At 43.8% G+C, this 25,547-nt stretch overlaps 1 protein-coding gene across 1 annotated transcript in view; it reads right to left on the reverse strand.

Moving 5' to 3' along the window:
* Positions 1-257: 257 nt before the first annotated feature.
* SLC24A3 (solute carrier family 24 member 3) overlaps positions 258-25,547 on the reverse strand; it is a 513,374-nt gene continuing 488,084 nt past the window's right edge. The window contains exons 16-17 of the mRNA XM_068232219.1: positions 13,805-13,870; positions 258-12,975 (exon numbers count right to left, since the gene is read on the reverse strand). Of these exons, the coding sequence (XP_068088320.1) occupies positions 12,823-12,975; positions 13,805-13,870 (219 nt within the window). The 3' untranslated portion in view covers positions 258-12,822. The remainder of the gene's footprint in view (positions 12,976-13,804; positions 13,871-25,547) is intronic.

The following is a 25,547-nucleotide window of genomic DNA, read 5'->3' on the forward strand; positions in this document are numbered from 1 at the left end:
TAGCATGTAGTATTTGTACCATCTATTCACCCACTCCACACTGTAGTATATAGTAGCCCTGCAGAGTATGCAGCAGTGAGGTGAAGGTGTAACTCACCTGTCCCATCACTGCATTTCTATCGCCTCTGACTGGTACCCGAATCTCCTCTTTTTCCCGGCTGAATCCTGCCTCACAAAATGACATCTCACACACACAGTGGGTCATATGACATGGCTTTGGCCTGGAGAGTCATGGAGACAGGGATGACACATTGCCCCCCCCCCCCCCCAGTGACCAGGCAGCCCAACTGACCCAGCCTAGTTTGCTTCTGCCTGCTGGGAACAGGTTCCCCCTTGGCTAAGGGCCCCATTGCACCTGATATGTTGGTGCCTAGAGGTACTTCAGACATTCTAGAATATTGTGTGTCTATGTATGGCGCAGTGCAACTTGTGGGCTAAACATGATGGGCTGCTGAACTGCTTGGTTTCCCAGTAATTTGGCAAATCCACAAGCTAGCATTTGTAGGTTTAAGAGATCACAAATCCAGATTCGAATGCAACTTTGCCCGGTGAACTGTACCACAGCAGTGCTGGCTCAATGCTGGCTACCCAGGTCACCTCTTTCCCCCTTCCTGGACTCCTGGAGCTTCCAACAACCACATCACTGCCCCCAGGTCACAAAGAGCTGGATGGGTGGGTTAGATGTGTAGTACCAGCCAGCCACCCCTTTCAGCTCTCTATGCTCCCTCGGTGGTGAACACCAGAATAGAGGACCAGTAGGTCGGCAGAGGCTCCAGAAGTCCAAGATGGTAAGCCAAAAGAGCAGAGAGGAAAAAAGTGATGTCAATGTCATGGGATTATGGCGTGGTTGACTGGTGCAAGTGTCATCTGGTGCATTTGGTTGGGCAAATGGTAAAAGTGAAACAAATCCCAGCATCAATTCGGTATTAGCAAACCTGTATGCCCCATCAACATCACTAATGGTGATCCCTATGCCATTGAATGGGGGGTGCCACAGTTTGCATTACCTATGGCATCAATAAGATATGAAAGGCCCTGCATGGGAGAGCATGGTGGCTAATTGGTTACTTCTATCACTGTGGTCCCGGGTACAGATCTGTGCCAGGACACTATTTAGGATGTTTCCTCTACCGATGCTGAACCTTATCCCTCTATTTAGAATCCCCTCTACCGATGCCGAACCCTAAGAATTCCTTCTACCGATGCAAAACCCTAAGAATTCCCTCTACCAATGCTGAACCCTAAGAATTCCCTCTACCGATGCTGAACCCTAAGAATTCCCTCTACCGATGCCAAATCCTAAGACTTCCCTCTATCGATGCCTAACCTGTAACCCCCTAGGTGGTGCTGAACACTTAACCCCCCCCCAGCGCCTAACACTTCTTCTAACCCTAACCTACCCCCATGTGGGTGCCTGGAGGGGCTGCTGCAAAGCCCCTTTTTGTGCTCAAAGAATGTAAATGTAGGTGCTGAGGCATGCTGGGATGCAAATTGCAGAATAGCATAGCCTCCGTGCATCCAAATTTCCCTGCATTGCTGCAAATCACAGCTTTTATAATGAGCATCTATGGTGGTGCCATTTTTTTCCATAAGGGCTCCTGCACACTTTTTTCCTGTTTCAGAAAATGGATGCCCCCCCACTCACTTGTACTGAAGGCTCCGTACTCCAGCACAACTAGCAATGGTGTCACGCTGTGTGTGGTGCTTACTACCATTGCCTGTGTTAACACAGCAACCTGCGCATACAGTGGAAATAGATCACCAATGCATACCTTGTCTTTTATTGCATCACAGTGCAAAACACAACATCAACCTGTTTATAAAATGTTGGAGATTTTGTGTGTTTTTTACTGATATGAGCAGTAAGGTTTCTCTCCTGTCAGAGAATATCAGAGCAGAAGAATATCTTGCCTTCGTATTGAAGGAAACTATTGTAATTGGTGGCTCGGGTTTGACAGAGGACCAAGTCATTGACTGTGTGTTTGTGTGTTGAAAAATTCATAACAATTTGGCCTCTTTTCCACAGACTGTTGATAGGCAGTGAAATGCCTCTCAAACTCTCACAACTGTTTGCTGCTGCCTGGTAACTTGCTCACTGCAGCCTGGCAACTGTTTGCTGAGCACACAGTTCAACAGTCCGTGGAAAATAGGCCTTAGTCTGGCAGTATGTAGGGACTAGAGATCATTACAGATCACCTGCTTCTCTGGGTCTCTGTGAATCTGTGTAGCAACTGATTTTGAGTTGATGCAGGATAATGCAAATGTTGTAAGCAAATTTATGCAACTTGAAAATTGCCCAATCAAATTTTACCTCAGCAGAATTTGATTGGTTCATTTTCAAGTTGCATAAATTTGCATAATCCTGCATCAACTTAAAAGTATTTGCATCTCATTGACCATCCCTACTCCGTATAGTGATATGAGCCAGGTAAAGGGAGGAAAGTCCAGCCAATAGAAAAGGACAATGAAATGCTAATAACTTGAAGTTGAATTTTATGCAAATGTATGCACCTGGAAAATAGACCAATCAAATACAGCATAACGGCTGGAACCCACTAGAGCACTTTGAGCATTTAGGGAGCGCTTTAAATCGCTAACGATTTCCCTAAACGCTCTGCCAATCTAAATATATGTAACAAATTCCACAGTAGTGATTGCAATTAGCAAAATAGCCGGACATGCAGCATTTTGGGAGCGTTTGCGCTTCAATGTAAAGTATTGAAGCGCTGGCAAATCACTCATGAATCGCTACACATAGCGATTTGTGTGCAATTTTAAATTACTGCAAACTGCAACAAAAATTTAAATAATTCAAAAGAACCAATCAGAATAAAAACCGCTAATCGCAAATCGCTATGACAATGGCTGGCAAAAAGCTTACATTTTTTAAAATCGATATCAAAATTGCTGGAAAATGCTCATGAAATCACTTACAAAACGCTCATTAAAAACGCTGGTGACTGCGTTTGCGTTCTGTGATTTGTAGTGGGTGCCAGGCCTCAAGCAGTTGCATTTACAAGTCGCATACATTTGCATCAAGTCTGAATTATTTGTATCTCATTGACCATCTCTATAGCCACCTGACAGCAAACTGAGGCTATTAATAGGAATTAAACTCCAGGCTATTCATAGCATTATCTATGTCCTCCAGTCCCCGGGAATAGGGATGGTCAAGAAATGCAAATACTTCCAAGCTGATGTAAACTTTTATGCAAATATATGCAGCATAAAAATATACCAATGAAATAAAGCTGCTGCATGATTCAATTGGTTCATTATCAAACTGCATCATTTTGCATAAATGTTTGAGTAAAATCTGCTTCAATTTAGATTTGCATCTCATTGACCCCCCCCCCTTCCCTAGGAAGGGCTCATTTCCACAAGCAGTTGAACTGTGTGCTCAGCAAGCAGTTGCCAGGCAGCAGTAAGCAGTTACCAGGCAGCAGCAAGCAATTGTGAGGCCCCTTTTCCACGAGCAGTTGACATGCAGTAAAATGCCTCTCAACTTCTCACAACTGCTTGCTGCTGCCTGGTAACTGCTTGCTGCTGCCTGGTTACTGCTCATGGTTACCTAGTAACTATTTGCTGAGCACACAGTTCAACTGCCTATGGAAATGAGCCCTAGCCCAGGGCCTAAGGCCCCATTTCCACGGGCAGTTGATAGGCAGTGAAAAGCCTCTCAAACTCTCATAACTGCTTGCTGCTACCTGTTAACTGCTCATTACTGCCTGGTAACTGCTTGCTGAGCATGCAGTTCAATTGTCCGTGGAAATGGACCCTAAATTAGGGCCCTTTTCCACGGGCGGCTGAACTGTGGGAACAATGAGCAGTTACTAAGCAACATCAAGCAATTACCAGACAGCAATAAGCAGTTGCCAGGCAGCAAAGGGCAGTTGACAGGCAAAAGTGAGCAGTTGCCAGGCAGCATCAGCAGTTACCAGGGAGCAGCAAGCAGTTGTGAGAGTTCGACAGTCCTTTCACTGCCTATCAACTGCTCGTGGAAAAGGGCCCTAAGCTATTTAAGCAATTTTCCATCCCCATAACAACCATAAATTGTTCCGTATGACACAAGGTAATGAAAACCAAATGAAAACAATCAAACAAAACAAGGTCAAGTTAATATTGTGCAATATCAATACATGACGGTTTCATAACATCCCTTTTTATCCAATTCAGCAAAATATTTACAGACAACTAAAATAATTCAGATGATTTCTAAATAGTAATGATCCATAAGTTAAGGTGAACAAAACCTACATAAACAAATATTCAATTATTTTAACATACAGCAAAATAATAACAGAAAACAAAAGCAGTCAGTGAACAAGGGATAGAATCGTAGCCAGAATCGGGTCCAGTGATGTCACACGAAGTTAAAGCAGCCGTACTAGGAAGTGTTTTCATGCACAAGTGCTCACATATGGCCAGACTACCTTGCCTTTTTTCCTCTTTACCTTTTTTTGTGTTGTGTGTGTTATTTTTGTGTTTGTTTAATAAATAGGAAGTTATAAAGTTGATTAATTATTTTCTTAAAGGCCATTCAGGGCCATTCATAGTGTATTATTGTCCATGAGAAGAGAAGAAATTCTATTCATAATTGATAGTGTGTACCAGGCTTAAAGGACAAGTGAAGTGAAAGTGATATGGAGGATGACCTATTTATTTTCTTTTAAACAATACAAGTTGCCTGGCAGCCTTGCTGGTCTGTTTGGCCGCAGGAATGTCTGAATAACACCAGAAACAAGCATGCAGATAATCTTGTCAGATCTGACAATGATGTCAGAAACACCTGGGACTTGATTCACAAAATGGTGCTGTTAGCACGGCTTTTCACGTGAGAAAAACGGGTTTCGTGCAAAAATTTGCGTTTGCATGTTAACGCAAATTTTTCCCACATGAACGTTCACGTTATTATATGAATTTATCGCATTAATGCGAATTTTTGCATGCAAAAAACGTTATCATGTGAAATTTCGCGCAAAGCACTTTTCACAGCGTGCAAACAGTTAGCACCGTTTTGTGAATCAAGCCCCTGATCTGCTGCATGCTTGTTCAGGGTATATGACTAGAAGTATTAGAGGCAGAGGATCAGCAGGACAGCCAGGCAACTGGTATTGCCTAAAAGGAAATAAATAGTGAAGCCTCCATATCCCTCTCGCTACAGTTGTCCTTTAAGTGTGCATACACACATTCAATTTTGATTGGGCAATAACTGATCTAATTTACCACTTCTATGTAGTATGACGGCCCACAGATTCTGAATACTCTGAACAGATTGTGTAGGTAAGCTCTCATACTACATGGAGGCGGCAAAATTGGCCAGTCACTGGCCAATTAAAATTGAAGGAGTGTACCAGGGGTACACACATGGAATTTGGTTGCCCAATGATTGGCCAATTTTGCCACCTTCATGTAGTATTTAACCATTACCTTCATGTAGTATTTAGTAGTTCAGTATGCTTTAATTCCAATACAGCATACTTTTCATTGACCGTATACTGCACTGCATGTGACGGAATGCGTTGATAACGTGCAGAACTACTTTCCCTTTCCGTTGCTGCTGGTACAGGGAACACAATGCAACTCCCACTGAGATTCTAGCCTTAGGAATAATAGGCGATATAGGCAAAATAAATAAGTTGTTATCTAACATCATACAGATAATGTTATTTGTGACAGTTCATCTTTAAACATGAGCGTGATATTCCATCGATGGGTTAATTTTTTGCTCCACAGGAAGTGGAATTTGCCTGGGAGGAACCAGAACTTTGCGGTGGCCTAAGCAGATTTGGATTAGTTACCTGGCTGTATTATTAATCATATTTTAATCTTTTGAATCTGACTAGTCTTATGCAAGCCCCTCTTATTTCTGTAGAGTAATTTTAAAGGAGAACTGTAATACCAGTTGCCTGGCAGACCTGCTGAGCCATTTGCCTGCAGTAGTGTGAATCACACCAGAAACACGCATGCAGCTAATCTTGTCAGATCTGACAAAAATGTCAGAAACCCCTGATCTGCTGCATGTTTGTTCAGGGTCTAGGGCTAAAAGTATTGGAAGCAGAGGATCTGCAGGTTAGCCAGGCAACTGGTATTGCTTAAAAGGAAATCACTATGGCAGCCTCCATATACCTCTCACTACAGTTCTCCTTTAAGTTAAAAGCCGTCGGCAAATGAAACAAAGAAATGTCCTCCTGGTGATTCTGCTTCTCTAATAATAGCCTATGTATCTCTTGTGTATCTACTGCAATGTGTACCAGTGGAAATGATGTGTATTACAGCAGGACTGACAACTGCTGGCGACTGGGCACAGACCTTTTAACTGTTATAAGCGCAAGTTATAAGGGCAGGTGATTCTTTTTTTTAAAATTATTATTATTGTCACATGACCCCTCTTGGCATTGCCAGATAGGATAATATGCTTATATAATATAATATGCTTTGTAACATCTATGCAGTGCATGTAAATGCACAAATTCAACTGCTGTCAAAGTGGTTCAATTACCTAAACACCTTTGTAGATCATTTACTGTACATCTATCTATACGTGGCCATACATCGTACTCTATGGCTCCATTCTTCTCTATTTACTGCCTATAACAAACAATGGACTATTAAATAAAAAAATGTACCTATCCACTAGGTATATCCATGGCAGCGATGCCCTCTGGTTTTACCCTAGAATCAGTCAGCGATCCTCCCCTTCTCAGATTGAAGGTACAGTAGAATCCCTTTATAGTAAACGCCAAGGGAGCAGGAAAAGTAGTTTACTATATCAGAAGTTTTCTGTATCAGAATTGGTTATACCTTGTATATTGATATAGACGCAGTTGCTGGGACCTGAGAACTGAGTTCACTATATCGAGAGGTTTACTTTATCAGAGTTTACTATAACAAGATTCTACTGTATTAGAACAGGGTACTCTACAGGACATTGTAGGTACTTGTTTCTCTACAGTGGAAGACTACATGAAATTGGCACCACATATGTAATGTAGCACCACAGAGGCACAGTGCAGAAATATAATGCCCTCTGTAGTGGTATTAGTGGTATTGCACCACCCAAGAGCACAGGGGTTTTGAATGGCATACATTACGTGTCTGGTTGCTGCTATTCATTGCTGCATGAAATCATGTATAGGCCCAGATTGTATTTCTATTACAGAGTTGAATTTCTGCCAATGAGGTGTAAACAGGCAGTCTGCACCTCTCTCTATTATATGCCATGTTAGGCAACTTTGTCCTTGTAACTTTGTGCCGGGGAGGGGTATATTCCTGATTCTTTGTTCTTCTAAAATATATATCTAAATTTATGAAGTAATGAAGGTTCTCCATGCCCAAACTGTGACAGAGTTGAATTGACACACAAAGCCTTAGCGGCTGAATGAATGACGTGAGTCCAGAGCTTATCAGACTGGAAATGGCTGAGATAATGTTCTGAAAAGAACTGATTTCCAGAGCAGGGCAGACTTCCTGTCGGGGATCTCAGCATAACTAGGTGATAGACTTCATAGGCCAGCCAGATGTACTGGCCATACCCAGACTGCTCCATTCACTTCTCTTCTCAGGCTTCTATTTATGCTGGAAAGAGCATATGAGAAGGAGGAGTAAGATGGAAGCAGACAATCCTGCCATAGGGGGAAATCAGCAGTCACACGAGGTTTTATAATCCGTTTCATCAGGTGAAGTATTTTGGATTATCTTCCACTCACAATGAACTGTGCTTTAAATAAAAACTAAAAATCAGTATATATACGCAGACCTGAACTGTAGATCTGTAGTTTATTAATCCCTACAGAATCAGAGAATCAGAACCAGAATGATTTATTTCTCCAAGTACAAAGGAGTTGTGCCCGGAATTGGTTTTGGCCCATACAGGTTCTGGAAGGAAGGGGGGGGGGAAATGTTCAAAAGCCAAGAGCCGAAGCTGCCATACAATGGCACCACCAGTCGCACCAGCTACAATTAATAATACTCACCAACTAACAGTCAATGGGCTTGATTTACTAAGCGGTGCTAACCTACTTAGCACGTCTAAAGTCTTAAGGCGTGCTAACCAGGGTGCTAAGTAGGTTAGCACCAGTTTTCTCAATCAGATCATGCGCTAAGTACCGCGCGCAAAGTTTTGCGCGCGCAAAGTCCTATGCGCGCGCTAAGTCCCATAGGCTTCAGTGAGCACTTCGCGCGGAGCGCCCTGCGCTCTGTGCAGTGCGCACGCAAAACTTTGCGCGCAGTACTTTGCGCACGATCACTACTTCTCACATTTCAACTGAGTTTAGATGTGCTAAGGGCCAGTGCTAAAGTTAGCACCATTTTGTAAATCAAGCCCAATGTGTTCAGTTCCCTCCAGATATTAGCAAGAACCTGTTCACTGCAGGTATATGTTGCACATAAATAAATATCCTCAGTACAGGTTCCCTCAGGCAATAAACACATTCCATCCATGCACCTCCAATCTCACAGATGGAAGTACACCCATGGGTGTTGCACACGTACATTAAAATACAACCAATTATGATGTACACCGTAACGTGGAAAAGGAAGTTCGGCAAATGAAAGAGTAGACCTATACTAGCTGGTTTTAAGTGGCTAGAAGGAGTCCTCTTTAGTTTCACTAAAGAAGAGCCTTGGAAACATTTTTACCTTTGCTAAACTATCTTCAGTTTTGAATTTCTTGCACGAATGAGCATGCATGTTTAGTGCTCTGTTAAGGTGCTTGTCTACAAAAAAGACAAATTCTAGTTGGGTGCATTACCACTTCTTAAACACAGATGTCACTTCAAATAAATAACCTCAAGAAGAACAAGGGCACCACTAGTGTAATCGATAACTTCACTTGTAGAACTTAAAAAACCTAAATACTAAAAAACATGGTTCTTAAATTAAACTAGAACAACAGGGGTCATAGAGGAGATTCTCACCTGTCCCTACTTGGGTTTTAGATGCTTTCACCACTGCCCAAAAAAGTGCTTTAAAACAAACCTATTCCAAAAGAAGGTGGATAGACTTAAGAGGTGCTCATGATTTTTGGGGCAAGACACTAATTACCCAATGAAGTGGAAAGTGGTAGCCAAAACAGGTTGCTTTTAGTGTCAACAAACTCTAATCTCCTTACAGTATTCTTATACCTTAATGTCTGAGGAGGTAAGTGCATTTTCATACTACCTTAGTTTTCAATGCTTCATCCTTTGCTTTCTAAAATGTGGAGATGAGTCTGATAAACTCTTTAGTATTTTGCTGTTTAGCTATCGCTCACAGGCAACATGTATAAGTAACTTGTAGCACCTTCAAATCTTCAGTTAAAGCTGTTCCTAAAGGTATTATTCAATACAACTGGTGACATGTAGGTCACCCTAGTGTCAATCTCTTGTAGAACAGATATATATTGTAGGCAGCTACAGGTCTCTTCCACCAAGCAGCTTGTGTGCCATGGCCTACCTTTCGTAGGTTCTATTTAAGTACCATAAGGTTTCAGTAATTTCTAATACTGCTGCTTCAACTCGTGGTTGCTTTACAAATTACAGTTACAGAAGCAATTTAATACCAATGAAAAATGTGAATGTACAATAGGTCATTAAACAGAAATGGCCTCACGCAAAACAATAAAAAAAGAAAAAGAAAAGTAAAACACAAAGGATGAGGTGGTTAAAACAGAAACAGCTTATTGACTTTGACCAATGAAGGTACTTTATCTCACACAAAGCAGCGGATGATGGTTTTGGATGAGGGCAGACGGCTTAGGTACAAAATGGCTGAAAGGGAAGGAGTCGGAGTGCACCAGTACTAAAGATAGATTGAGAGCTCAGGAACACATCAAACAGAAATGTGCCAATACTGATAATACCAATAACATCTGGTTAAATACCACAGTGTATCCTCATGTAAAAAATACTAGGTCAGGTTGGTTTTAAAAGCATCAGTCTACCCAAAACTGACATTTCTATTTTTGGTAGAGGCTGAAAAATGTAATCGTTGAATGATTTATTATTCTGTTTTTCGGAGAAGTTTTGAGGCTGAGATCTCTGCCTTTAAAACGGACCTAAGGGGGAAGTATTAGTGCCTCTGTTTGTTTGTTTTATTGCTGCATTATTGCTGTCTGTATCACTTGCCACTTCTGTGTCAGACTGGGACGCAGAAGCCATGAAAATACTTTGTAGCAGAATAGGGTTGGGTTACAATTTATTCTGGCATTATAGCTATCTGTTTCCCCTTTGTAGTGAATCTCTCATTTCCTGTTCTATGCCTAATATTTAATCGCAAAAATTATAGTACTATAGATTTTTTTATCATAAAATTACTAGATACCATTAGACCAGCTTTAAAGCACACGTGAAGTAAGCCCAACGTAAGCCCAACTTAAGCTCATCTCTGCTGCGTCCTACATCCTCAAACAACATCATTGCACTATCTGCAGAATCTGATATCTCTGGTTCATGGAAGCTGCCATATTGCTATTTGTAAATTCTGGAAATTACCTTGCTTGCACAGTCAACATTACTGAGTGAGCAGTGAAAGCTACTGCAGGTGTTAAAGAGTTTGTCTATGGCTCTTATGCACCCCTTTTTGTTTACAGTAGAGGGCCACAGCAGGGTTTAACAGTCAGATAGTGCTGTCAACTTCACATAGACTCACATAAACACTTGGCAGTGAAAGAGAGAAAAGACGATCAGTGGAATCATATTTGTGTGGGGAGCTCATCCATTGCTTTTGTTTGTATCAGACTTTTGCATTGAAGTACACTTCTAATCCCCTGGTCTACACACCGATTGGTGCAAGCTGTTCCCACGCCGTTTTGCATTTTTACTTCAACTGAGAGCTCAACTAGGGGAACGACAGCACCCAAGGTGGTTGGAAACATCTGAAACTCCAAAATGGGAAGGAATATAGGCAGGGACTATGGCAAAGAGATCTCATCGCAACAGTCACCAGCAGATACAAAATCCAGAAGGTAACGAAGCTCTACGGGCTCACATCTAAGCATCAATTTTGGGTGGACTGAATCTATAAAACTACTTTAAAACAAACAAGTATTGATACCTGCCCACCATGCCACAAAAATAAAGCCCCTTACAACTGGATGTTCATATTTTCATTATTTCACCTTTGGATATTATTGAACAAAACACTCCTAACTAATACCAAGTTCTGTTCTGCTAAAAAGTCTGATCTACATTCACAATGTAGGTCTACCCTCCTTCATGTGAGTGGCAGGCCCAAGTCACACTTTCGAAGGGGGTATAGATCCTGCAGCCATACAGTCCACTAGGGGTCTCCTCTCTTAAGGAAGATCATTATAAATTCTAGAACACAGTGACGATAAGAATTGCTATGTACAGTTAAACATTCATATTTGATACCTGGAAGGAGTGATAAGGGGTTGAGGAAGAAATTCTTAAAATCTCGCCTTTTAAAAAAAGTACATGATCTACTCATCAATAAACTCTTCAGCTTGTATATTTATTATGCAGGACAATGCACCACAATGGAATAAATGTATAGATTTATATAGATATATATATGTTCTATATGTTTACAAAAATAAGCATTGCAGTGCGGATGTCCTCCACTAAAATCCCTGAATTGCTTTCATAACTTACAGAAACTACGGCTAGTTTTCCTCAAATAGAACTCTTCTCTGTACATGCATAATAAATTAAAGATTTACACTATAAAACATGGCTGGTCTGTGGAAACTAAGACTGCTCTCCTCCGGAGTCATCTCCCCTGCCTCAATCCCCGCCACAATTCTAGGTTCCTGTCCTCAAGCTGTCATTGCAGTATGGCCAGATCCAGTGTACACATAGAAACGTTTACGTGGTATCATCACCAAAAAACATCTGTGCAAAATATGCCTTTAAGAAACCAGTGTCCATAACTGTTAGCAAATTATACAGGACTTCAGTTTACTTCGTAGCTGGGGCCAACTATAAAACTTTTATACAAAAATACTGTACCAGGCAGATTTAAATTAGTTAGAACCAATAATGAAGGACCTTCGACGATTAATGTGTAACTTTGGATTGAACAGTGAAATTTATCTACTGGCGAATTGAGCTATATATATTTTTTTGCTAAGCACCCATCCAGAATGGGAAAAACACAACCTAATTGAAACCAACGTCAAGCCACCAGATTAAATCATGACTGCCATGGTGACAAAGCCAGTGTCGTACCAACTCAAGAAAAAAATCTACCTCTTGTCTGTTAGTTTTAACAAAGATTTTCTCATTGTATAAAAAGGTTCCAATTGTCTCTCCATAGCATAAATTATCATTGAGTTTTCTTCTTCGCAAAAAGTTCATCTCAGACTCATCCTTTCAGAGGTGAATTGTAGTCCATACAGCCCATCAAAGAAGGCTTTTTTTTTCTTGTCGACAAGGGAAAGTATTTCAGCTATTTATCCCACAATGGTCCTCATAACTGATAACTGGTAATGAATCATTCCCATTATTCTGCAATGTTTAACAATCTCAAGTCATCAATTAAATTAGTCCTTTACCAAATAACTTAAAAGAGCAGGGTTTGTAGCAGACGTAATTTGGGCTGGCTTGGGGCCAGTTAGCAGCCTTTTCTTCTGGAACCCTGGTCACTGTTTAAAGGGACAAATTGCCAACAAAATGTTGGAACTGCAAACAGTGGAAAATAAAGCAGAGAATGAAAACCGCAGGGGGGTTCGGTCCCCATGACACAGATGGGGAAAGCAGGAAGTAAGAAGGTCTCTTGAACAGTGACCAGCTGACGACCTCCATACTCAGGATGTGGGCCGTGTCTTTGTATTGCACCAAAAAGTAAGACGAAGTCTAATCAACCTGCTGGCTTGACGGATCAGATGCCTCCCCTGCACATCGGCAAGTTCACGAATGTGAAGACATTGAACTCTGTGAGGATGGAAATACACAGGAAGACACTGTACAGGAGAAGACATGTAATCCCCAGCTTCTTGTCCAGTTTCCACTTGTTTAGATGAACACCAAATACCTACATAGACAAACAACCAGAAGGGTTAGCTCAATGAAACCGTTTCTATGGCAATCATGTAAAAATAGTACAAACAGGTAAAATGCTGAAACTAACAAGGGAGGATTTGTAAATGATGTCACACCAGTGAGAAAGATGCAGGGCTTTGCTGGGTTTCATGTTTAAACATATTTACTGCAACATTCTCCATGTATTTTAATTAAGCTAAGTTGGAGTTAATTTAGCAAACTTCTTTGGTGCAGGTAATGCTCATTTTATGCTCTTTTTAAAGATTGCTGTCCAAAACAATCTATTAAGGTGAGAAACACTTTCATTATGTACAAGACTTAAGGGACTAGGTTAAGAAGATCTCAAAGCTCTGCCCTGTAAGGCCCTGAAATGATCATCAGCAGTGGCGTAGCAATGGGGAGGGGGGGGGGGCAGAGGTTGTGACTACATTGAGGCCCTTGGGCCAGATGGGCCCTCCCTCAACCACAGTATTAGCTCTATATTGGTCCTGTGCTGGCAATAATCACCTCTATAGATGCTTTGAATATTAGTGATCACTAACATACTGTTCCCCATCCCCTTCTTGCTCCTCTGACACTGTGGTTGTTCTTGGCAGGTTTTGGTACACCCTATCAATTGTTATGTATAGAGTGCAGGGAAGGGGGGGGGGGGAGAGAGGAATGTAAAACTTGCACTGGGGCCCATAATTCCGCAGCTACACCACTGACCGTCAGATTATGAATTTTGTAAAATGAAGTAAAAGTCTTTCAAACTCGGTACTGAAATTAGTAGATATGGAGGTTTTTTGCTTCACTTGTTTTTGAAAATGTTGAACACTTACCGTAACAAACAAGGAAGCCAGAAGCAACACCACAGAATAGATCAGACCTCTGCTGTTCAGCTGGATCTGCAATAAAACAATGTATTAGCAGTTTATTTAAAAAAAAAAAAAAAAGTACTCAAGATGCCAAACTCCACATGGTAAAATAAATAGCATTCTTTACAATAAATGCATGAGTGGCTGACATGATGCAACAGTCCACATCTTCCTGGAATTAGGAAAAAGAGTGGGTTTCCCTCACACTAGCCCTAATTATTGACTTATATTACGCCAGATATGACACTCAAATTTCCTCTACCTTTTCAGCTTGCCATACACTGTACAATACTGATTGTCTAAGTTTGTCCAATCTTACACTTTCTATGCATTATGAGAGTTTGCCTAACTACTTCAGGTTCTGGGGTTTTTACCCCTTAAAGAGACTCTGAAGCAAGAATAAAACTTGCTTCAGAGCTTATATTCAGCAGGGGCATGTGTGCCCCTGCTAAAACGCCGCTATCCCGCGGCTGAACGGGGGACCCTTATCTCCCAAATCCCCTCCGTGGTGCCCGGGGATCTCTTCCTGGTGAGGCAGGGCTAATGGCCGCAGCCCTGCCTCCACGCGCGTCTGTCAGCGCGTATCTCCGCCTTTCCCCCGCCCCTCTCAGTCTTCCTTCGCTGAGAGGGGCGGGGGAGAGGCGGCGATGCGTCGCTGATAGACGGCGATGCGCCGCTGATAGAAGGCGCTGAGAGGCAGGGCTACAGCAACCCTGCCTCAAGAGCAGCAAAATCTACGACCAAGTTGGTCGTGGACTTTGCAGGGGGGGATTTGGGGGGTAAGGGACTCTCGCTTAGCCGCGGGATATCGGCGTTTTAGCAGGGGCACACATGCCCCTGCTGAATTTAAGCTCTGAAGCGAGATTTATTCTCGCTTCAGTGTCTCTTTAAAGGACCACTATTGTGAAAAATTTTAAAATTGAAAATACAAGTAAACACGTATAAATAAGAAGTACGTTTCTTCCTGAGTAAAATAAGCCATAAATTACGGGGCTCCTGGGCAAAATTAATCTGCCAGACCCTAACAGATCCCCCCACACCAAAAAGTGTAATTATGGGCCCTTGGCTGCCGGCAAATTTCCCCCCAGGGCCCCTGAGCCGGCTGCTGACACCCCTCCCCTATGGCACCGTGCTACCCTGGTAGTGCTCCTGCAGAATAATCTGCCAGAATGATAGATGTTTACCCAACACTAGACCTCAACTGACAAATCGTCAAGGACTGAGAGGCACCTCTGGTGTATTCTTCCAAGATTTCCAATAATGTACAAGCAACAATCATAGACACAAAAAAAACAGATCTGCCCTTTTCAACCTCCACCACAGCCCACAGGCAAATGTAGCAGTATCTGCAATGAGCAATGTGATAACATAGGGACAACGCAAGCCTGGACTTATTAAAAAAAAGCAGTTGTCACTACCTGTGCATGCATGGGACTGCATCTGCACTGCAGCTAATGCGTTTACTTTTCAGCAACTCCACTGAGTTCTTGTCCCAGGTGTCAGGAACCGGCCCGCGGCACGCCTGCGTATACGGTTCCCGACTGCGGGTTTGACCAGACTGAGAGGGGAAGCAGCCTTAGTCAAGCTAAAACAAGGCTGGGACCCCTCAGAACACCTCTCACTGCCACCACTAGCGGTTCGCTAGACACTTCCACTCTGCTGTCGAGTCCTCAGCGCGCACTCCGCGTTTTCGTATTTGGGTCAGCTTTGCTCTTAGGCCAAATACGAGAATGCCATGCACCCACACACACAGTACAGTTGTACAGTAACACAGCACAATCAGACACTGACTTGTAATGCAAGTTACACTGTCGTGCAGCAAAACCCCTAACAGTCGTTCCGAACGATACTGTTCGCTACTCGCACTGGCGTTTCGTACGTTGGGTCAGCTGCGCGCTTTAGGCCAACGTATGACAAACGCCCCCCCACACACACAATGCAATTACAATTTCATATGGTAGTGTTGCTCAAACATACAACTAGGCATGGACTTATACACAGCTACACTGCAGTCTCCTTTAGGCTATGAGTGTTAGTTTAGTACGGCAGAAGTCAAGCTTATTAAATAATAATTTAATATTCCAGAAAAACATAGAACAATGCAGAACTTAATATATACAAAAGATTACAAAAAACAAAGTAAAAATAGTTACAAGATAAAAGTTACAAAGATAACACACACGGATATTTGCGTAAAATAAAAATGGGGATTAAAAAAAACGTTACCAACTTGAAGGTCTCAACGTTGTCGGCAGGAGCATGCCGCTTGTTCGACCAGAAGTCGAGATCAACTCTAGCTATGCGCTAACTCCAAGAGCAGATACCGGTGGCTGTCCTGGGTCAGCTTAAATAGTCTGAAGTGTCCCCTGGGGCATTTAATGTCCAGCCCCCAGGAACTAATGCACTTTCCCCGTTTGTGACATCACCGAACGCTTGTCATAATCTTGAGAACAACAAATATCCTGTTGACACTTACAGATTTCAAAGCAATTCCTTTTCCAGAGATCCAACATCCACTATAGTACCCACACCCAACAAAAGACTTCCTTAGCCCAATTTCCCCAGGTTACAATGTCTATACATCCAGAGATTGTTAAGTGAGGCTTTCAACTCCAGGTGCAAACTTGATTAAGGCTTTTTCCTGTCTCCTGTTTTTAAAGTCTGCAGAGATTTCCAACCCCCTTCCAATAGATGTAAGTTAGAGAGTATGTTTGCGTTTCTTCACCACAAGTTGACATGTGTTAGTCTTTTCCTGACTAGGCTTGCTTTGTGTATTGAGACAATGGGCCGTCTCCTGAGTTCAAAAAGCCAGGCAGATAATCCCATTAGCAGAAACGCAAAGCACTTCATATGGTCAAGACAATACCCACTTCCTTGCCCCAAGCAATCAAAGGCAACCGCTCCCTCCATGGAACACAGGCAGAAAAATGAAAGAATATGTTCCTGTTATCCTTACATCATAAGCACCCCAATATATCACCACACCAGGTAAGGGTTGTAAATGTTGCCAATGAATATCATACAATTTCTTAAAGGAAATGTCAGCCAAATAATGCTGTCCCATGATATACTTACCCATGGTTTCCTCCAGCCCCTTGCAGCCGACATGTCCCGTGTAGAGTTGTCCCGAATGGTTCGGCCGCAAACTTATTCGCACGAACATCTGTTGTTCGCGTTGAAACGCGAACTTTATGGCGAGTTCGACCCGCCCCCATACTACATCATTGGGCAAAACATTGACCCTCTACATCACAGTCAGCAGACACATGACAGCCAATCAGGCTGCACTCCCTCCTGGAGCCCCCCCCCCTTATATAAGGCAGGTGCGTCAGCCATTATCTCACTCGGCGTTGCTGCAGTAGTGAGAGAAGGGAGAGGAACCTGCTGCAGAGATAGGGAAAGCTTAGTTAGGCTCTTGTAGATTGCTCCTAGCTAATATTTGTTGTTGAAAAGCACCACAAAAAAGAGCTCTTTTCAGAGCTAATGTTCTTGTGAAGTCTTTTTTTTTTTTTTGTGCCACTGACACTGCATTATACAGCCCTGTGTGTCGCAGCTGGCCCTTGCTAATTGCTATACTGTGTAAGGCCCAGCACGTTCAGTGCCTACCTTTTCACTGCACCTGTGTGTGTGACAGCTGCACATTTGTAATACCAGTCCGACTGTGCATACCTGTTCATGTTCACTGCACCTGCGTGACAGCACGCAGTGTTATATACCAGCAGTCATTGCATAACTGTTCACTTCACCTGTGTGTATGACAGCTGCACATTGTATTGTGTAATACCAGTCCGTGCATACCTGTAACTGCACCTGTGACTGACCGCACATTGTATTATAGACCAGCAGTCACTGCATAACTTTTACTGCACCTGTGTGTGTGTGTGACAGCTGCACATTGTATTGTGTAATACCAGTACGTGCATACCTGTAACTGCACCTTGACTGACCGCACATTGTATTATATACCAGCAGTCACTGCAACCTTTTCACTGCACCTGTGTAACCGCAAATTGTTGTACCAGCAGTCACCTTTTCACTGCACCTGTGTAACCGCAAATTGTTGTACCAGCAGTCACTGCAACCTTTTCACTGCACCTGTGTAACCGCACATTGTTGTACCAGCAGTCACCTTTTCACTGCACCTGTGTAACCACACATTTTGTACAAGCAGTCACCTTTTCACTGCACCTGTGTAACCACACATTGTTGTACCAGCAGTCACTATTTCACTGCACCTGTGTAACCACACATTGTTGTACCAGCAGTCACTGCAACCTTTTCACTGCACCTGTGTAACCGCACATTTTTGTACCAGCAGTCACTGCAACCTTTTTACTGCACCTGTGTAACCGCTCATTGTTGTACCAGCAGTCACTGCAACCTGTCCACTGCACCTGTGTAACCACACATTGTTGTACCAGCAGTCACCTTTTCACTGCACCTGTGTAACCACACATTGTTGTACAAGCAGTCACCTTTTCACTGCACCTGTGTAACTGCACATTGTATTAGTCAAGTCAGTGCATACCTTTCACTTCATCCCCCCCAATATGAACAAAACAAGAGGCAGAGGCAGGCTACCCGGCAGGTCTGTTCGAGGTCGAGGTGGCGTGATTTCGTGCGGCCCTGGACCAAAGTACAGTGTTCAGAAGGCATGTGCCATCAACTCCCAAGATTGCCAGGACGCACTTCACTATTTAACACAGAACACCTCATCTTCCTCAGCTTCCGCACGGAACCGTGACTTCCTCCGCAGCCACCACTGCTACTACTAGCACCACAACCGCCCCATTTGACACTTCGCGGGAGTTATTTGGTGGGTAATTAACTGATTCACAGCCATTCTTGTAACAAGATGACGGCGCTAAACATGTTACACCACCACCTCATATGTCTGAGTTAGGCGCCAGTATGGACCTAAGGTGTGAGGATGATGTTGGTGCAGTTTTGGAGGTGTCTGAAACAAGCGAAGCTGTGGAGGATGATTGTGATGATGATGATGATACTGCCATGGATGTCATCAGAAACAGCTTGTGGCAGTGTCCGGCGGCACCTATGGACAGCCAGCCAACATGCTCTTCAAGGTCAGCTGCTGACGCCACCACCAAAGTGCCATCATTCCAGGGCTCAGCGGTGTGGAGTTTTCTTTCGTGTGTCTGCCTCAGATGAGAGCAATGCCATCTGTACTATCTGCGATCAAAGATTGAGTCGTGGAAAGACCAAGACCCGCGTAGGGACAACTGCCTTACGAAGGCACATGGTGAAAAAGCACAAACGGCAAAGGGAAGACCAACTGAGGAAAAGCAGCAAACAAACGCAAAGCCACCCTCCGCCTCCTCTTCCTCCTTCCGGTGCAGCATCTTCTTCAGCCACTTTATCCCTTGCACCTTCACAGCCAGCCTCCTCCACTCCGCCTCTCACCTTGAGTGCTTCCTGCTCCTTTGCCCACGACAGCAGCCAGGTGTCCATGAAGGAAATCTTTGAACAGAAGAAAATAATGTCTGCCAGTCACCCCCTTGCCCAGGGTCTGACAGCTGGCTTGGCGGAACTGTTATCACGCCAGCTGTTACCATTCCGGCTGGTGGACTCTAAGGCCTTCCGAAAATTTGCTGCGATTGGGACACTGCAGTGGAAAATACCAGGCCGCAATTACTTTTCTCAAAAGGCGATACCCAAACTGTACAGAGAGGTAGAAAGGCTAGTGGTGTCATCTCTGGCACACAGTGTTGGGTCAAGGGTCCATCTGACCACAGATTCCTGGTCTGCCAAGAACGGTCAGGGCAGGTACATTACTTATACGGCACATTGGGTCAACCTGGTGACCTCTGGCAAGCAGGGAGTACGTGGCTTTGTAGTGGACCTAGTTGTGACACCTCCGCGGCTTGCAGGCAGGCCTGCTGCCACCTCCTCTCCTTCTCCTCCTACTCCTCCTGCTACATCCTCTCCAACTACACACCCCCAGCTCCCCAGGGCCTATGCTGCATGCCAGGTACGACTGTGTCACGCCATCTTGGACATGTCTTGCCTCAAAGCCCAGAGTCACACTGGAGCAGCTCTCATAGCTGCTCTGAACAAACAGGTGGATCAGTGGCTGACTCCGCACCGACTGGAGATCGGCAACGTGGTGTGTGACAACGGAAGCAACCTCATTTCGGCTTTGAGTTTGGGAAAGATGACACATGTACCCGGCATGGCACATGTGCTCAATCTCATAATACAAATATTTGTGTGCAAGTACCCAGGCTTACAGTAGGTCCTGAAGCAGTCCAGGAAGGTGTGTGGGCATTTCAGGTGGTCCTAGACGGCCATGGCGCGCTTGGCCGGTATTCAGTGGAGAAACAACTTGCCGGTGAGGCGCTTGATTTGCGATAGCCCGACTCGCTGGAATTCAACGCTCCTGATGTTTGACCACGTGCTACAACAGGAGAAAGCCGTCAAACATTATCTGTACAACTACAGTGAAAGGACATGCTCTGGGGAGCTGGGGATGTTATGGTCGAAGTACTGGACAGTCACGCGTAATGCCTGCAGACTCATGTGTCCGTTTGAGGAAGTGACAAACATGGTGAGTCGCAGTGAAGGGGCCATCAGCGACTTGATCCCATATGCTTTCTTCCTGGAGCGTGCCGTGTGTAGAGTGGTGGATCAGGAGGAGGAGGAAGAGTTTTTGGAAACATCACCTGCGGCATCATCAACACCTGCGGCATCACAGAGGAGGGGGGAGGAGGAGTCATCTAGGGAAGAGGAGTCAGGTGAGGAAGGTATTTTTTATGAGGAGGAGGTGGAAGAACAACCGCAGCAGACGTTGCAGGGGGCTTGTGCTGCTCACCTTTCCCGTGGTATTGTTCGTTGCTGGGGGGGGGGGGAGGAGAACTTACCTGACATTACTGAGGAAGAGCAAGACGAGATGGCTAGTACGGTGGCATCCGACTTTGTGCAAATGGGGTCTTTCATGCTGTCCAGCCTGATGAGGGACCTCCATATAAAAAAAACTTAAGAGAAATGACCATTACTGGGTGGCAACACTACTAGACCCTTGGTATAAGCACAAAGTGGCGGAAGAACTCCAAGTGCATTCCTGAATTTTTAAGGCTGCTGCTAGCATGTACATGCCTGCCTAATTTGTCTGGCTGCACTGCAGCTGCAACAACAAAACAAAAGGCATGTACATGTGTCAATTCCCCTTCGTGATCGTTACCTTGCCGCGGTGAAGGGGCTTGCGTATCACAATGAAGCAATGACCGGCTAAATGAGTGTGTTGGGGTTGGGGGGCACACCTGACCCTAGAAGATAATAAGGTTGTTGCTTCATTGTGGACAGACCAAATTCGATCAGCTGGACTCTCAGTCACTGTCAACGAACCTAAAATCGGAGGTTCGAGCCACCTCTAGTCCCACGTCGCAGCTCCGCTCCCAGCCACCGGCCTGGGGTTCCCGCCAGTGCAGAGGCCGACCTTGAGGTCTTCCTCTACTGTGCCTGCCCGAGCACTGCTATCAATCAAGTCCAGGGTGTACGGAGTGTACTGCGCAGGCGCTGCGGCGTGGGACATGACGGCTGCAAGGGGCTGGAGGAAACCCTGAGTAAGTAGATCGGGGGTGGCATTATTTGGCTGATATTTCCTTTAAAGTGAGCTGGAGGTGAAAACTAACTGAAGAGATAAACAATTGTATCTATCTTCCTACTGCTATAAATGACTTTTTTTTTAGATATGCCATGGTTTTATTTTATGTTTAAACATTTACATAGTGGATTTATTGTTTTATTGTCTCATTGGCCGCCTATTACGTGTCCCAAAGCTAAAATACTGTATATGGAACTATTGACCCTTTTTGTCTATCCCTGTAGTCAGAAATTATTTTTTATAGGAAAAAAGCTTTATGGCTGCAATTCTCTATAAATTAGGGTTACACTATAATCTGACAAGGTTCCTGACAAGAGAGAAACTGTCACTTGCATGCCTGATGGTTAACTCTTTCAAGGATGAAAAAGTTTAAAAAAAAAGGAACACAGACTATTTATCAATATATTTGGCATTGTACATACACACGTTTTTCTCATCCTTTCACATATCACCATGGGTACACTTTAACCACCAAATTGATTGTTTTCTGAATTACTCACACATATTCTTTAGTCCAGGAGAATCTTAATAAATCAGGACCATAGCGATATGTTGAAACAATGTAAACAGCTCTAAAATAATGGCATAATACAAACAGATTTATCTCCTTTGTACTGTGTAAGAATAAAGCACATTCTTCCTGGGTGTCAAGGGTTTAGGAATTAAAATGCCAGAGCCGTAGAGATGAAGCATTTCCCATTGTATACAGAACATCGGTAATGGTATGAGTCAATGTTTCCATGCAGAGAGCATGCCAAACCGTGTTACCATATCTCAGAGTGGCCTGGCTGGGGATGGACAGTAAGCACTAGGGATGAGTTAAAATGCTTCTGGCTGTTTCGTGACAAGTTCCTCAAACTTCTGGTGGTACCACAAATTTTCACCAAAACACTTCCGCAAATTGCAGTGAAGTTAATGGTGCAACTTTAGCAGTTAATAGCAAAGCCCCAATCCCTGTTATAATCCCCATATTTTCCATGTATGTTCAAGGGAACAGTGGGGACACAAGGAATACATTTTTTTTTGTGAAAGACCTTGTAGTTTATGAAAAAAATCAATTTTAAATTTACAATAGGAGAAATGTTTTTTGCTTGCGGTTAAAGAGTACCTACCTGTAAGTTAAAAATGACAGATAATGGGTAGGATGGAGGCGCCAAACGTGTGTTCTATTTTAGTATTTTTAAATACAAATAAAAGAGTATATAATATAAAGAGAGGTAATTGCTTACCTTTCCAGAAGATATAGACAACAGTTCAACTGGAAAAAAAAGTTTTATTCAAAAAGCAATCAGACATGTCATGGCCCGCTTCCTCAGATCAATACAAAATGCCTTGATAGCATACGGGATAGAGTGTAGGTGCCTCTAGTACCCTGCTAATAGCCTACACTCTATCCCCATGTTATCAAGGCATTTTGTATTGACCTGAGGAAGCGGGCCATGACTCGTGATATGCGTTGTCAGATTGCTTTTTGAATAAAAACTTTTTTCCAGTTGAACTGGTGTCTTTATCTTCTGGAGAGGTAAGCAATTACCTCTCTTTTTATTATATAATTTTTGTATTTGTATTTAAAAATACTAAAATAGAACACACACTGGGTGCCTCCATCCTCCATTACCAGTCAGACCTCCTTTGGAGATAGTAGCTTTGCAGTTTTTCTGGATAGTATATCGTACTACAGGAGAGCGACCATCCAGTATCCAGCGGGACCTGGAGTACCGAGCAGGGACGGTTAATTCCCTGCAGGCCTATATGGTGGTTGCAGGAACTGTAACCCACCTTTGTGAGCATATATCTATATAGTTGTATCCTCCCTATATCTGACCATACTGCACCATTGGGCTCCCGGTCTCTCCCTACTTCTCACCTAGGTATACTTGGCCCTTACAAGAATCACCAAAGAAAAGAAAAAATGACAGAGCCTGTCATGACCATCTATGACTTAATGAGGCCATCAGGACAGGTGAGTGATTAACCCCGCAACACCCCCCCTCCCCCCATCTGTCCTTGTTAGGACAGAGCCTGTGATGACAAGCTCCGCGATTTTTACATCTTACTCTTAGATATTATCTGATGACAAATAATGTAGATACATCAGTGTTGAAAATTGACATATACAGTATCCACAGAAACAGCAGTTAATTTCCTGTATACAATTACTGTGTACTGACCAACAGGCAGAGCAGAGCACCCCTGATGCTAGCAGAGCATCCCTGATGCTGGCAGAGCACCCCTGATGCTGGCAGAGCACCCCTGATGCTGGCAGAGCACCCCTGATGCTAGCAGAGCACCCCTGATGCTGGCAGAGCACCCATGATGCTGGCAGAGCACCCCTGATGGTGGCAGAACACCCCTGATTCTAGCAGATGACCCCTGATGCTGGAAGAGCACCCCTGATGCTGGCAGAACTCCCCTGATGCTGGCAGAACACCCCTGATGCTAGCAGAGGACCCCTGATGCTGGCAGAACACCCCTGATGCTAGCAGAGGACCCCTGATGCTGGTAGAGCACCCCTAATGCTAGCAGAGCACCCCTGATGCTGGTAGCGTGCCCCTGATGCTGGCAGAGGAACCCAGAGCACCCCGATCCAGGCAGAGTATACCTGATGCTAACAGAGCAGAGCAACCCCTTATGCTAGCAGAGTGCCCCTTATACTAGCAGAGCACTCTTGACACTAGCAGAGCACCCCTGACGTTGGCAGAGCACCCCTAATACTAGTAGAGCACCCCTGACGTTGGCAGAGCACCCCTAATACTAGTAGAGCACCCCTGACGTTGGCAGAGCACCCCTAATACTAGTAGAGCACCCCTGACAGTGGCAGAGCACCCCTAATACTAGTAGAGCACTCCTGGTACTTGAAGAGCTTCACTAACACTAGCAGTGCTCCCCCTATGCAAGCAGAGCACCCCTTATGCTAGCAGAGTACCCCTGACACTAGCAAAGCACCCCTGATGCTAGTAGAACAGAGGACTCCAAGCTACTGTAATTGTGCCTGGCCCCATGGGAAAAATACTGTTTTCCATATCTATCCATCTATCTATCTATCCATCTATCTATCTATCTATCTATCTATCTATCTATCTATCTATCTATCTATCTATCTATCTATCTATGTGGCTGGGGATACAATTTAAGTACAATAACCTGTCAGAAGCAGGATAACTGAAACTAGGTTTATGTACAGGATTCACCAACTCTCTACATCATCAGTGTCCTCTCTCCCTTTTCCTAGCAAGGGCAGAACAGGGCCCAATGACACACAACAGTATAGATAATCTTATTCATTAAACAAGTATAACAGTGCCATCTACAGGCTAGATTTATGATGAACACCGCAAACTTAGAGATAGAGATCCTTTAATATTTACGTATATTTCTAGCCCTTCTAAATGTCTGTTTAGTATCTTAGATTGACTGCGTGCTCTTTAACCAGTTAACTCAAACTGGACATACCGGTAAAAAAAATACTATAGTTCTTAACCCCTTCTGAGCACCCCTCCCCCTTAGTTACCAAACAGAAACACACACAAAGAAGTGACAGTTTAAAAAAAAACAAAAAACAGTTAACTTTGGGACTATATTACTGTTATTTTAGCAAATAAGGGCCTGTAGTTATTGACAGGGTAAAGAAAAAATACACCTTCAAAGAGAGTCTGAAGCCATTGTTAAAATCAATTTTTACTTCTTATTTAGTTTAAGGATCATTGCCAGACCTAAAACTATGCTTTCCCGCGGCCGAACGAGGGTTTTATCACCCCCAAATCCCCAGGGGGGAAAACGGGCAGCATTTCCTGGTAGAGGCAGAGCTTTCTGCAATAGCTCTTCCTCTCCTCGCATCAATCCCCGCTGATCGCCGCCTCTCCCCACCCCTCTCAGTCTTCTTTCACAGAGAGGGGTGGGAGAGAGGTGGAGATCCGCGGTGTATTGACGCTAATGGAGGCAGAGCTACAGCGCTAAGCTCTGCCTCCCTGAGCAGGAAAATCCATGACTTTGAAAGTCGTGGATTTTTTCCCTAAGATTTGAGGGTGATAAAAGCCTTGTTCGGCCGTGGGATAGCGGCATTTTAGGTCTGGCAATGAACCATAA

This window comes from Hyperolius riggenbachi, chromosome 4 (genome assembly GCF_040937935.1).
Source record: "Hyperolius riggenbachi isolate aHypRig1 chromosome 4, aHypRig1.pri, whole genome shotgun sequence".
NCBI classification, from domain to species: Eukaryota; Metazoa; Chordata; class Amphibia; order Anura; family Hyperoliidae; genus Hyperolius; species Hyperolius riggenbachi.